Here is a 12,660-nt window from a genome sequence, read left to right as displayed (position 1 = left end):
ATATATATATTATATTATATATTACACACACACACACACACACACACACACACACACACACACACGCACGCACACACACACACACACACACACACACACGCACACGCACACGCACACACGCACGCACGCACGCACGCACGCACACACACACATATATATATATATATATAATATTTTTTTATCTCGATTTCAATAATATACTAATTTATTTATATCTCATTTCATTAACATCAGTTCGTTTTGGCAAACTGTCTAGCTGTGTTGAGGCAAATTCGTTGATAGCGAAAATCTGTTCACAATATCGTAAGAATCAAAGTTAAAGTAAACACAAAAGTCATAGTATCGAATTGTTTGATATGAGGAACGAATTGTATCATATCTTCGTGTCGAGTAGAATTTATACGTATCGAATAAAAAAGAATTAAAGAAATTGCAAAAACCAGATTATCGTGATGTAATCTCTTTACACAAGTAAATACGACCATCTTTAGAATCGCGTGATCGGAGACATAAATGTAAGTTTTATTTTGAGCCGTTTCGATTTAACAGTGGAACGTCATGTTAACGAATTTTCGCCAGAGGTTATTAACAAAATAGTATATTACAGTACCTATATATTTTATTGCTTAGAATCTATTGGCTTATGTACGCCTCGCGAGGCGCTTATAGGCGCATAATAATTCATTTATAACTTATGTCGTTAGTAACTTTTATACTTCATCATTCGTTAACTTAACATCTCCCATTTAATAATTTATATCGTGTATCGTCGAACCTAGAAGTAACGTTGTAATAAATATACTCCTGTGTTAAAACATTAACAAAACGCGTGTAACACACCTCTATTCGGAAGGGTATAGCGGAATGTGTGTGAAGACTCTTTAGGGTGTAAGAAATGGAAATGAATTCCTCGATTCTCGCTAACGCCCGATGAGAATGGTAAACTTTACGAAATTAATATAGAAGAAATGTGTAGCATTTTCTCAGTCTTCGATAAAAATGATGATGACGAGAACCGCGCGCGTTTTCGAAACGTGAACCGAGACAGAGATCGATCGTGCGTTATCGAAGAAATACGAGTACATGTAAAAAAATAAAGCCTCGAAGAATTAATCTTTTTGTGCTACCCTTTACAGTGCAATCGAGATTACTATTTCCGTTCACCCCTCCCCACCCATATGTAACATTTCCATCTAAAATTTGAACAGCTTTATAAAGCTCGTCTTTCGTAACATCAATGTTAGACGAATTTTTCGACGACGCACCGTTTCATGACAACGACACGTCACGTCGTGGTGGCTCTTTCCAGGATACTATTGTCTTCCCTAGTACTCCGCTTTTATTGAACTTTAACAATATAATTTCTTAACTTTTTGGACGAATGCCGAGATTCCTTCGTTCTTCCCAGGGGTATGAGCGTGCGCAATTAGGAGTCGTGCCAAACTACACGTGATACACGTCCGAAAATTATAGCTTTAATTAGCACACAATTAGGAATTAGATTCTTAGTGGGCGCAACAAGAATCTGGTGTTCAGACGCGAACACGATTTGCCCTAGGGCACAGAGAAAGGATGGGGAACATTTACCAGCGGAAGTAAATTTGGTCGATACCGTTTCTTCAATATGTCTTACATATTTTTCAGCCGTCTGTGTTCGTAGATTCAAATTTAATCTTTCATTCTTACATTCTTTCAGCAGACAAGCGTTTCAGGGAGCGTTTTGACAAACGTTTGCGAAGATTAATCTTCGATTTGTTGCCACGATTTGTTGACATTCTCCTCGCGCGCACCTCTCATTACATCAATTTTTACCTAGAGCATTTTTTTTTTTTTTTTTCATATCAACAATTGCTATCGATTATTTGAGTTTAGCGACATGATTGACAGCACTGCTTCTGATAAAGGGGCACCCTGCACATATTCATTGTCTTCACTCTGCTACATAGTTGTGAATGGTCTTTGCAGTCATCTGAAAAAACAGTAGTTATTTATATTTATTATTATACGATTTATCCATAGGTGAGTCCTAGGTGTTTAAGTATATTTTACCAGGTGTTTGAGGACATGGTGGACCTCTACAGGTTTTCATGACAGGAGGCCGTGGAATGTCTCTGCATGCATTACCGGCTGGTTTCTTTGTGCCATACCAAACACACTGTAAGATTCTGTACTTGATACCATCTTCTTCGCATGACGCTGTACACTATGAATAAATAATGAAATAATAATTTTTTTAAACCACTAATATTATATATATATATATATATATATATATATATATATGTACATATATACATATATATACATATATATACATATATGTATATGTATATGTATATAGGTTATTATACTATTATTATATATTAAACAAATGAAAAATAATTAACATTTAATACCTCAGACCACTCTCCAACTCTCCAGACACCTTTGCAGGCGTCATTATAACATTCTTGTCTCTGAAGAGGCCTAGTAATATCGTCACATTTGTTAGGATCAAGTAATGTGATATTTTGTTGTCCATTTTCCATATCGTCGACCAAACGACAAGTGACATCGCGTCTCTGCATTGCAGTTTTCCAATTGAAGCACCTGGATGTTTCACACGGAGTCCACTCGGTCATGTGCCATTGTGGGCATTTACCAAACCCGCATGGTCTGACTTTTTGAGGCACCGGATGTCCAGCGTCTTCGCATAATATCGCCCCTATAACTGTTCGAGGTGGTGTACGAGTTGTGTTCCCAATCGGTTTCGCTGCACGAACAGTACACTGGGCTCCTCGCATCTTGGTGCAAAAAAATTACAATTTAATGTTTATAATTTATTTCGCGGTTAAGAATCAACTTTTCCAAGTTACCTGAAACCCACTTCCTCCGCAGGTTTGGGAGCACTTTGACCAATCTGTCGTTACCCATTCGAAAACCAGATCCTCTGTAGTATCTGTACATTTTATATATTTGAGAAAAAAGAAAAAAGAAAAAAAAGAACAGTACAATTTGTGTACCATTATTTTATTATTTTAGAGAAATAAATTTTATTTACCTAAAATACCAAGAGACGTGATCGTAGAATCGACGGTGGTATTTGGTCCAGCAAAAGTGCTAGTTGCAGTATCCAAAGATTTGTTCGTTTTCTGTATTTCTTCACTAGTCGAATGTTCTTGAAAATCCGTCGTATACTCCGACGAATTGTTACGATCTTCTCGATTCCGTGACAAGTTTTTGATATTCTTTTCCATTTCCTCAGATCCCCGATCTTCCGTTAATGCCAGCTCAATCAAACCATCTTCCAAATCTCTCGTTGTTGCTGCTTGAATACCATCATTAACCGTGTCATTCCCAACGTAGACTTTCCGTTTCTTCATTTCTTCCTCAAAAATGTCCCCGTAATCTGTTGTCTTATTTAAAATTTCTGTCTTCTCGTCGTCGGTGTCTGGCTTTTTTGAAACTAAGCCTGTTTCTTTAAGCGACATCGTAGGAGAAAAACTTTCATCTTCGGAACTGTCATCATTTTTTCGATCGGTCTCCTTATCATGAGATTCCTCGAACTTATGTGTGCTGTGCTTTGAGTCTGGAATATAGTATACTTCCAAACCAATGTTGTCCGACCGAGTCACCAGGTTTACAGATTCTTTATTTTGATTTTTAGGTGTAGAACTCCAGTGATTCTTAACTTGGGATGTATCGTGCCATTGTCTTTTGACGTTCTTTAGAGATTCTTCGATATAATCTATACCAGACTTCGTAGGTGTGACAACTGACTGTTGTGAGTCATCTTTGCTTACAACAGGAGTGATTTTCACTGGATCGCTGTGCTGCAATCCAAACATAGACTCGTCTAAATCATATGGATCAACGTCGATGAATATCCTTTCTTCGTCTGGTCCAAAAGTCTCGTCTGGAATAGCGGTATTACGGTATAGGGTGTCCAAGTTGTCTTCCACATCTTGGTATCTCAAACCAGGATTCCTCTCAGGCATAGTACGCTTTGTTGCAATTACTTTTTTTCTTGCGTCATCGATGAACGTTACTGGTGCTGTTCTGTGAGCTCTTTCCACAGAGCTCTCACTTTGAAACGGCCAATATTCCTATTGGAATATTCATTACAGATTTTATGTGACATATTAATGTATCTAGAAAACCGTCGAGAACATAACGGCGTGATTTTAAACGAAAAATATAATTTTGTTAGATAAAAGCAAAGAAGATAGTTCCAGAAAGTATACTGATCCTGATTTTACAGTCGTCTACATCGTCTCACCTTTAATGTCGATATAAAGTAAGTTAAGTGCGGCACGAGAGTAGAGGCACTTGAACTAGAGGGTGCAGTCGATTCCACGGATTCGTGGTATCCTGGCTGATATATTAGACCATAAATATCCACCACCATATAAAGTTATCCCATGTATAGGAAGCATAAGGATAAAGAATCATCGACGAGAGATTAATTTATCATGCGGTTATTTATAAATTAGGAAAGTAATATAATATAATAGGTAATAGAATAGAACTTCAATTTAAATCTCTTCTCCGAAGTCTTTACCTGGTTCAACGAAGTTACAGTGTGTTCCTTGTGTATCATCGTGGAGTCTGGTGGTGTTGGACTAGTTTTTTGTTTTTTTTGATGTGGCTTTCTTGTCGGTTTACTAGGCACCGCTCGTTCATGACTTAGATCTTCACTGTCGATGGGAACAAATCGGTTTCCATACGCAGCTATTAGAAGATCGATTTAAATTATTCAAAATCTCTAGGATACAATGTACAGGATAGAACAGTTAATTAAAAAATCAAGATGCAAATCGTTATAAATAAATAATTCGTACCTGCTCGATCAGTGTAGAGACTTTCTCCTGAATTAGCTGGTGCCGAGTCCAAATTAGCGTTTCGTTGTCGATGGACGGAATTGCTCAATCGTAAATATTCTTCGCTGCTAATCTGTTCTTTCGAACGAAATTTTACAATCAGGTGCGTTTCCGCGTGAGAATTTCCCGCTGTTAACACAAGAATCAACGTTATACTTTGCTTTTTACAATTTTATTGATTCAGCTATTTACCTATACAGGCATAAACGCCAGCGTCAGAGGATGTTATATCATTAATTTTCAATGCGCCCTTCCTACTAATCTTGTATTTCCTCGATTTTCTCAGCTCTTTATTATCTTTGGTCCATGCGATCTGCGCTCTAAAAATGTTTCGATTTTCATATCAATGTTATGTAGGTGCGTCTTTATTAGATTATGTTATCTTTTTATCGAATTACGGTAGAAACTCACTTATCGAATTTTCTAACCGGACAACGAATCTTGATGGAAGATGTGCCTTGGAAAACCTTCGCGACACCGCCGATTTTCAAATCTACCTTCGCGTTCAAGTCCGTTTGATTGTATGTCGTATTTTGACTGGTAATTATAGGCGGGGAGCCTGCATCCATATCATGACATGCTCTAGTGTTGCAAGGTTTCTCCGTGGATGGTTTTTGAGATGGGCATTCACGGTCCTCTCGACTCTGTTTACGCCCCTGGGCCATTATTTGCTCGCAGGTCACTTTGCGTTTCTTTACACCTCCTCCACAGGTTTTCGAGCACTGAAACCACCATTCACTATCTTTAATCCTTTTATCGAGAATAATTCTTATTCTAATTCTTATTACTGTCTCTGATATCGAATTAAATTCCATTTAATAACTAGCAAGTAATTATTAAGCTACAACTATAATTAAAACGATGGGACGTATACTGAATATTATACAGAGTACTAAACTTTAGATATTTTATAGTATCGCATATTTTGTGCATCCTATGTATTTTTGTACTTTCAAATGTCCTATGGATACATAAATATCCACGATGTAGTAATTGTAATCGGTCAGTTCAAACGGCTATAATAACATTTTCGGCTAAATTCGTGGAGCTGAATTTTAATAGAATTAACATATAAATGATTCAATCGAGCAACTCCGTGAATTCGGGTCCCGATCGAGGTGATCATATCATTTAATTCACTGAACAGAGGTAAAGTACCTTGCTCCATTTGCCTGTACTCCATTTTACTGGGCAATCCCATACGTTACAGTATTGTCTATCCGCTGGTGGTGGCTGCGGGCACATGTGGCTTGGCACAGGGACCATCTTACCTGTGCCGCGTATCACCTCGTGTATACATGTGACGTCACGTGTTTGTATACCGATCCCGCACGGGCTCATGCACGGTGAAAATTCGCTGAAGTTCCATCTGTGGGCAAAGATCGATCGTAATGACCGGCTAATTGCGAATAGAATAATACTTAAATTAAGTTGTTCTTATTAAATCATCCAATGAATTTGTGACGCAATGCGTTCATATATTCTTTATACTGTGTTTTATTTCATACAGAAGAACGTTGATGATGCAATGATTTATAGAGAACGATAAGCGATAACATATCAATCTTGTAAGATCGCAGTCAGTCTAGGGAAGATATCCGAGAGAAAAACATTTATGAATAGCATTTATGAAAGAATTGTAAGTGAAATGTGAGAGGACCTTTTTAAAAAGGCAAATGCTATATAATATCATCGTATAAAATGGTTTGATAGGTTTCAAAAACGATTTTAATTTTGAAGATCAGTTACGTTTTTTAAATAGACATGGACAAAATGACTATGATTATGATTGGATAAAGCAGACTGTTTATTCGTACATCGGATGTCTAAAATCTTGAATATTCCAAAATCAAATGTACATTGATATTAAAAATAAAGGAAATAACAGTGAAACTGACTGATGCTTTAAAGCATCTACAAGACGGAAAAATGAACAGCACAAACTTATTGGACGACCTAATAGATCAGAGCTGTAGAATCAAGATTTCATTCATTTTCATGTTTAATACAGCAATATTTATAAATAATATAAAAATTAAGGAACGGCTTTCTAGCGTGAAAAAGTTACTTTTGATTATGAATTTGTTTTTTGACGTGTTACCTGGGAGGACAAGGATGATCGTTGCAAACCCTTATCCTAACTTCCGGCTTGGTGTCGGCGGTGCAGAGAAATGGCATGACGGTTTTGCCAGTATCGTCTCGTACGCAATTCACTATCAGTTCTTGAGAACCTGAAATATTATTGCACGATGAAAAAATAAGGTAAAATTAGCAGAACTGATGGTCAGTAGAAAGAGAGAGAGAGAGAGAGAGAGAGAGAGAACATTTGTGTTCCGGCGTGGAACGAGTCGACTTTAATCTATCGGTTCGATGCGATTCAATCGGCTAACTCGTCGTCGAGCACCGCTGATTGTACAATCGCGTCGAATTATCCCAGGCTAATTAAGCGCTCTATGCGGAACAAACCTAGATTCATACCGTTAATCCTTACTGATCTGATCCCCGATAATTCCTTGACTTACGTTTGCGGCTGATTAGAGTCGCTTAAATATAGTATTTATAGAAAGATAGATAATTCGATTAAAAGGATTTTCCAAGCATCGGTATAAGCTGCGTGGAAACACTATGATTGAATTAGCAATAGCATTTAATCGTTACTTTATACATTCTCTTCGACCAAGAAACATCAGAGTTTTCGAATACAGTTTCTTCGCGAGTCCAATGCGTGACGATCAAGAAACGTACTCTCGTCACGCTGCTTTTGAAGTTTCTTGTTTCCTCTGTGAATTTGCATTCCATTTCCATTCTGTTGCTCCGTTAAATTTCAAGCCTCGCTGAGACTTGTCCCAGTTTTGCTTGGTACAATTCGCAAAATTCCTTTACAACATCCACCACACCTTAGCGTTTACACGCGTTTCATTTTCACTGTTACGAAACAAGTTACAGAACGGAATATCCTTTACCTCCGAGACAAGTGGCGCTGCAAGGAGTGTAACCAGCTTCCTTCCACGAGTAAGTAGTCTGCACGTCGCTTCCTGGAGCGACCTTGATCCCAGCGTCGTAGCCACTTCCGCTGGAACTTCCTGCAGATGATCTATAGGTATCAGTTAGGCTTGGCTCGGCATATCCGCTATCACCGACAGTATCGATGCCATAGGTTAGGCTGTTCTCGATCAGGTTACATGGCCCCATCATGCATTTCTCCTTCTCGAGCGGCTTCGGTCCTGAACACTGTCGATCCGGAAGATCGGCCACCGTTCGACTAAACTCGAGGTATATCTTGCAACGGACCTCTCGATGCCTAACTCCTTCGCCACATGTGACGGAACACGGTGACCATTCTTTCGCGATGAATCTGGAGGATCATTCGTTTAACGATATAAGTTTGATACGGTGTCCGAAGAGGGTACCTCTTTCTTTTCTTTTATTTTATTTCTTTTTTTTTTTCTATTCTCGAATTTATTATCGAATCGGGTAATTTGAGATATTAAATTTCGTAAAGATTCCTGATTTAAATCGGTGTACGATTTGACACGAAGCAATGAAATTCGATATCTTTTATAGGAACGATAGAAGAAAAACGTCGATTCCTAATTTTAGTAGTCAAACAGGCGAACTTCGAAGGAATTTCGAATATATTAAAAGTGGTTGTCTTTGTGCGCGTTCGGATATTTTGGTTCCCTTCTTTATTCGTGCAGAATTTATTGGTTTTCCGACTACATATTCGTAGTACATAGAGCGACCCATACATCTGTCCTGTCATCGATTAGGTCAGATAAATAACTGCCGGTTATTCCAGGATTACGTTTAAAACCGCGCCTTCCATTTCCCTCCTCTCTATTCAACGCTATTGAATCGAGCCACCCATTCGAACTTATCCGTGAGTACCTACTTTTGTCCATCAATCAATGACGTCTAGCTGACAACGTTTTCAATTTGCTTTCGTCTATCAGCGATATCAGTTCGTGGAACAAATACAGCGTTACGAAAAACTATGAATAATATCAAAGAATAATATTATAGAAGGTGGCAATATCCTTTTATCTTTTGCAAACAGCGACTAATTGTAAATCAAAGTGTACTCCTACTCTAGTAATTTTTATATAATCGTTTTTTAACGAATTACAAATTAAAGCTTGTTTTTAATAAATTCCATTAAAAATTAATCAACTAGTGTATTTCTCTCTGACGGGAGATGCGATTTGTGTTCTGAGAATGGAATCTGGCGAAAGCTCGTGTAAAATTCGTCCGACAAGTACCGTGCCAGAAAATGAGAGAAGAAGGGCAGCTCTACGATTTAAATAATGCATGCTAAGCCTACAAAGTTATAGTGGTATAACGTAGGCTGAAAAACGAGAAAAAGACATCGTTGTAGGGGGCAAAGGAACAAACGTAACAATCTACGTAATGTCATCGTCGTTAGTCTATGCTAATGCTTGTTCTACGGCATTCGCGTTATGCGCTAATTAAATCACGGTAAATCTCGTAATCTGCATAAATGCATTAGGAGCAACAGCCAGGAAAAAGTTAGCTAAGAAACAGGGAGATTAAGCTTCCGGAATTTCAAGCAAAGAAGAGATATTTAAGTTGGAAAACTGTTGCGCGTCAGCGGAAAACAGGCCTGTCGCGTTGCATTGGTTACTATTATTTTCCACGAACAACGGAGATTTTTATTTTATCGTGGAAACAGGCTGAAAAAAGAATATAATAAAATAAAGAAACGTTGAAAGTGTATTACGTTACACGAACGCGACAGGTGTCGTTTTTCCTGTTTGCATTTGCCGTAAAGCGATATTCTCGCTGACGCGCCTACGCAATGCTAAGATAAACAGAAAAAAAACACTATACGCTAAAAGAAGAAGAAGAAGAAGAAGAAGAAGAAGAAGAAGAAGAAGAAGAAGAAGAAGAAGAAGAAGAAGAAGAAGAAGAAGAAGAAGAAGAAGAAGAAGAAGAAGAAGAAGAAGAAGAAGAAGAAGAAGAAGAAGAAGAAGAAGAAGAAGAAGAAGAAGAAGAAGAAGAAGAAGAAGAAGAAAAAGGAGAAGAAGAAGAAGAAGGAGAAGAAAAAGAAGAAGAAGAAGAAGAAGAGGAAGAAGAAGAAACGAATCTGGAAGAGGATTCATCCAGCCTAAAGTTGATTAAGGGAAATGGTTAATAAACGAAACGGGGAAGAGGGTGGGGAAAGGATGTGAAGCGTTCGGTGGTAAGTGATCGTGAAGAATGGTAAGAGGGCGAGAATGTCAAATGCTTCTAAAACTTGCTTAACCCTGATTTCGTTGAAAAAGGAAAAATCGTTTTTAGACTTCGCAGCTTTGCGGTGAGTTACAAAAGCGTGCGAAGAATCTACGAGAGAGTGTAGAGCACGTGGGGAAGGAGAAGAGGGTACTGACGGTGGTGATGGTGATTAACAAGGAGGAACAGAGAAACATTAAGAAGAAGCAGGAAGGAGAACGTCGGTTTGCTTTGCTCTTTCTCGGGAGCAAGAAGCAAGAAGCAAGAGGCAAGAAGCGGTGGAAGCTATTGGGATGGGATAGCGAAAGGGAAGGAGTTAAGAAGAACTTGAGAAGAACAAAGAAAGAGAACAGATAGAAGAGAAAGTGGATGGGTGGATGCTAGAGAGAAGGGAATCGATTAAGTTAGAAGAAGAAGAAAAAGAGAAAGAAAGGGAAGAAGAGAACACAGAAGTGAAAGAGTTAAAGTGATAGAGAATAGAAAGAGACGCAGTAATGGGATACCTCAGATACAACCAGCCACAGGCAAAGTAGATCGTATATCTGTCAGGACAGATCAATTGACGTCAAGAAATGAATGCTTTTAAGAAGGAAGACTTCCTATCTAAGCTTATACAAGTTTTGTTATTTTGATCAAAAGGGGGAAGGAACAGCGCAACGAGAAGCTCTACGATGCGATCTGTGTGTAGTAATATTGTAAATATCTAGCTGCGAACTCGGCCGTCTGAATACATATTACCATATCGATTTATATATATATATATATATATATATATATATATATATATATATATATATCCGCGCGTATATCTTTATCAATTTTCAGAGAAGTTACTTACGTTGATTCTGAGGGTATCGGTTGATCGATCAATTTTTCTGACACTGGCGGAGGTGGGTACGGTTGCATCAGTGGCTGCGTCATTTCCTCGCCATCTGAAATGAAAATGCACCGATCATAAAATATTTTTTTACCAATTCATCCGAATCGACGAGCATCGACGAGATTCGTCGTAGTGAATCGTTTCGAATCGTGTACGCGAGAAATAAAAAAGGATTCTACCAATAAACCCATTCCAAATGACACGACGAACGATTGTAATGGAGCATAGGAATGTAACTTATAAAACTTACATATCGGGCAGGGGACATTTGTTTTACACTCTTGCTCAGTATGCGGTCGTTCGGTAGGGTCGCAGTCCTTTGAGATTGAACCAACGGCATCTCTGCACTCGATTGTCCTCGTCCTGACTCCGGTACCGCATGTCGTCGAACACTATCGATCACATCGAGGAAAAATAAGTTTTCACGCTGCCAGCGAATCGTTCCGAAACGAGGCCAGTGGTTATTATTTTAGATTAATAATAGATTAATAATCTGATAATTTATTCTCATGAACGGAATGTATACTTGAATAACAGATGAAAGTATAGAAAATTATGAAACTGGTTGAATCGATGAACTTGGAGGATCGTGAATGTGAGGTATTTCGAAAAGTTTATGCAAACACCAAGTCCCATTTTACACACCGCTTCGTTTTTAACTTTTTATTTTGGCAACTGTGAGCAGCTTTAGTTGGAACACGGTTTTCACAACAAGAAGAGAATACGAAGCGAGATAATACCGAAGTCGGAGCAGGATAAAGTCCATAGAAATAGGGGAGAACACGAAGGAAAGGCAGGGCGAAGGAACAATAAAGTTTCGTGACGCCACTGTGGAATCTAATTTCGTATACTAACTGGTATTTGCAAAGTTCCATTTCAACGTTCAAACAATTTAAAAGGTTCTTCTGGAACGACTCCTCGAAGATCGTTATCGGGGTGAGGTCTGCCACAGAATGTTAAGGGGCAAAAGAAAAAAACGAGTTGAGATATTTTTCAAGAATATCTTTCTATATGACGGCCTATGATGGATGACAATTTTTGTCACGATATATTTACTGTTTCTGTAACTGATCTGCTTTTCACTGGAAGTATAACCTTTCAGAGGACAATTTCCCGAAACTATCTCTTCGAACTTGTAACTAAATAATATTTAATATTTGAAAGAATTTGCTTAGAATAAAATTGTTATTGAGAAATGAGAAAGATATATATGTACATATATATCCTTCATATCGTTATATAAAGTTCGTTTATTTGTGTTCACATAATGAAAATAGGTAATGAAATATCTATATAACTTGACTTAAAAGCATGGATTTAAATTAGTTCAGCTCTCAAGTACAGATTTATTTAATTCCACTTTTTAGAGATAAATTTTCAAAGAAGATATTAAGCATCGACGATACGCTGCAAAACATTTTTCAACTTTCGAGAAGCGAATTTCTTGCTTCATTATACGCTGAATGTGTGGGTCTCACGTACACGCAACGTGACATGCAGAAATATCGAACAAATTTCCTCTCAGCGTGTTGTAAATCCGGAAACAAAGCACAGTGCTCGACCTCTTTGCTTCCTGTCACGGAAGATATGAAGTAATTGCTTCCGTTGATCACTCGTGACGTAGAAAACTCTTCTTTTCGGCCTTTTCGTTCTTCGCGAAACAAACCTCTAAGAAACACGGCAACATTGAGA

General features: G+C 38.1%; 1 protein-coding gene across 1 annotated transcript in view; it reads right to left on the bottom strand.

Moving 5' to 3' along the window:
- Positions 1 to 326: 326 nt before the first annotated feature.
- LOC132911012 (protein madd-4-like) overlaps positions 327 to 12,660 on the bottom strand; it is a 104,703-nt gene continuing 92,369 nt past the window's right edge. Inside the window, exons 9-23 of the mRNA XM_060967298.1 lie at positions 11,219 to 11,360; positions 10,927 to 11,020; positions 7,823 to 8,214; positions 6,961 to 7,090; positions 6,018 to 6,228; positions 5,271 to 5,581; positions 5,052 to 5,179; positions 4,821 to 4,988; positions 4,541 to 4,710; positions 4,259 to 4,354; positions 3,041 to 4,085; positions 2,856 to 2,938; positions 2,397 to 2,783; positions 2,050 to 2,203; positions 327 to 1,969 (exon numbers count right to left, since the gene is read on the bottom strand). Coding sequence (XP_060823281.1) covers positions 1,869 to 1,969; positions 2,050 to 2,203; positions 2,397 to 2,783; positions 2,856 to 2,938; positions 3,041 to 4,085; positions 4,259 to 4,354; positions 4,541 to 4,710; positions 4,821 to 4,988; positions 5,052 to 5,179; positions 5,271 to 5,581; positions 6,018 to 6,228; positions 6,961 to 7,090; positions 7,823 to 8,214; positions 10,927 to 11,020; positions 11,219 to 11,360 — 3,612 coding nt within the window. The 3' untranslated portion in view covers positions 327 to 1,868. The remainder of the gene's footprint in view (positions 1,970 to 2,049; positions 2,204 to 2,396; positions 2,784 to 2,855; positions 2,939 to 3,040; positions 4,086 to 4,258; positions 4,355 to 4,540; positions 4,711 to 4,820; positions 4,989 to 5,051; positions 5,180 to 5,270; positions 5,582 to 6,017; positions 6,229 to 6,960; positions 7,091 to 7,822; positions 8,215 to 10,926; positions 11,021 to 11,218; positions 11,361 to 12,660) is intronic.

The sequence above is a fragment of the Bombus pascuorum genome, chromosome 9 (assembly GCF_905332965.1).
Source record: "Bombus pascuorum chromosome 9, iyBomPasc1.1, whole genome shotgun sequence".
Taxonomy (NCBI): Eukaryota; Metazoa; Arthropoda; class Insecta; order Hymenoptera; family Apidae; genus Bombus; species Bombus pascuorum.
Note: the sequence above shows the minus strand (reverse complement) of the source record. Positions and strands in the feature narration are given on the sequence as shown.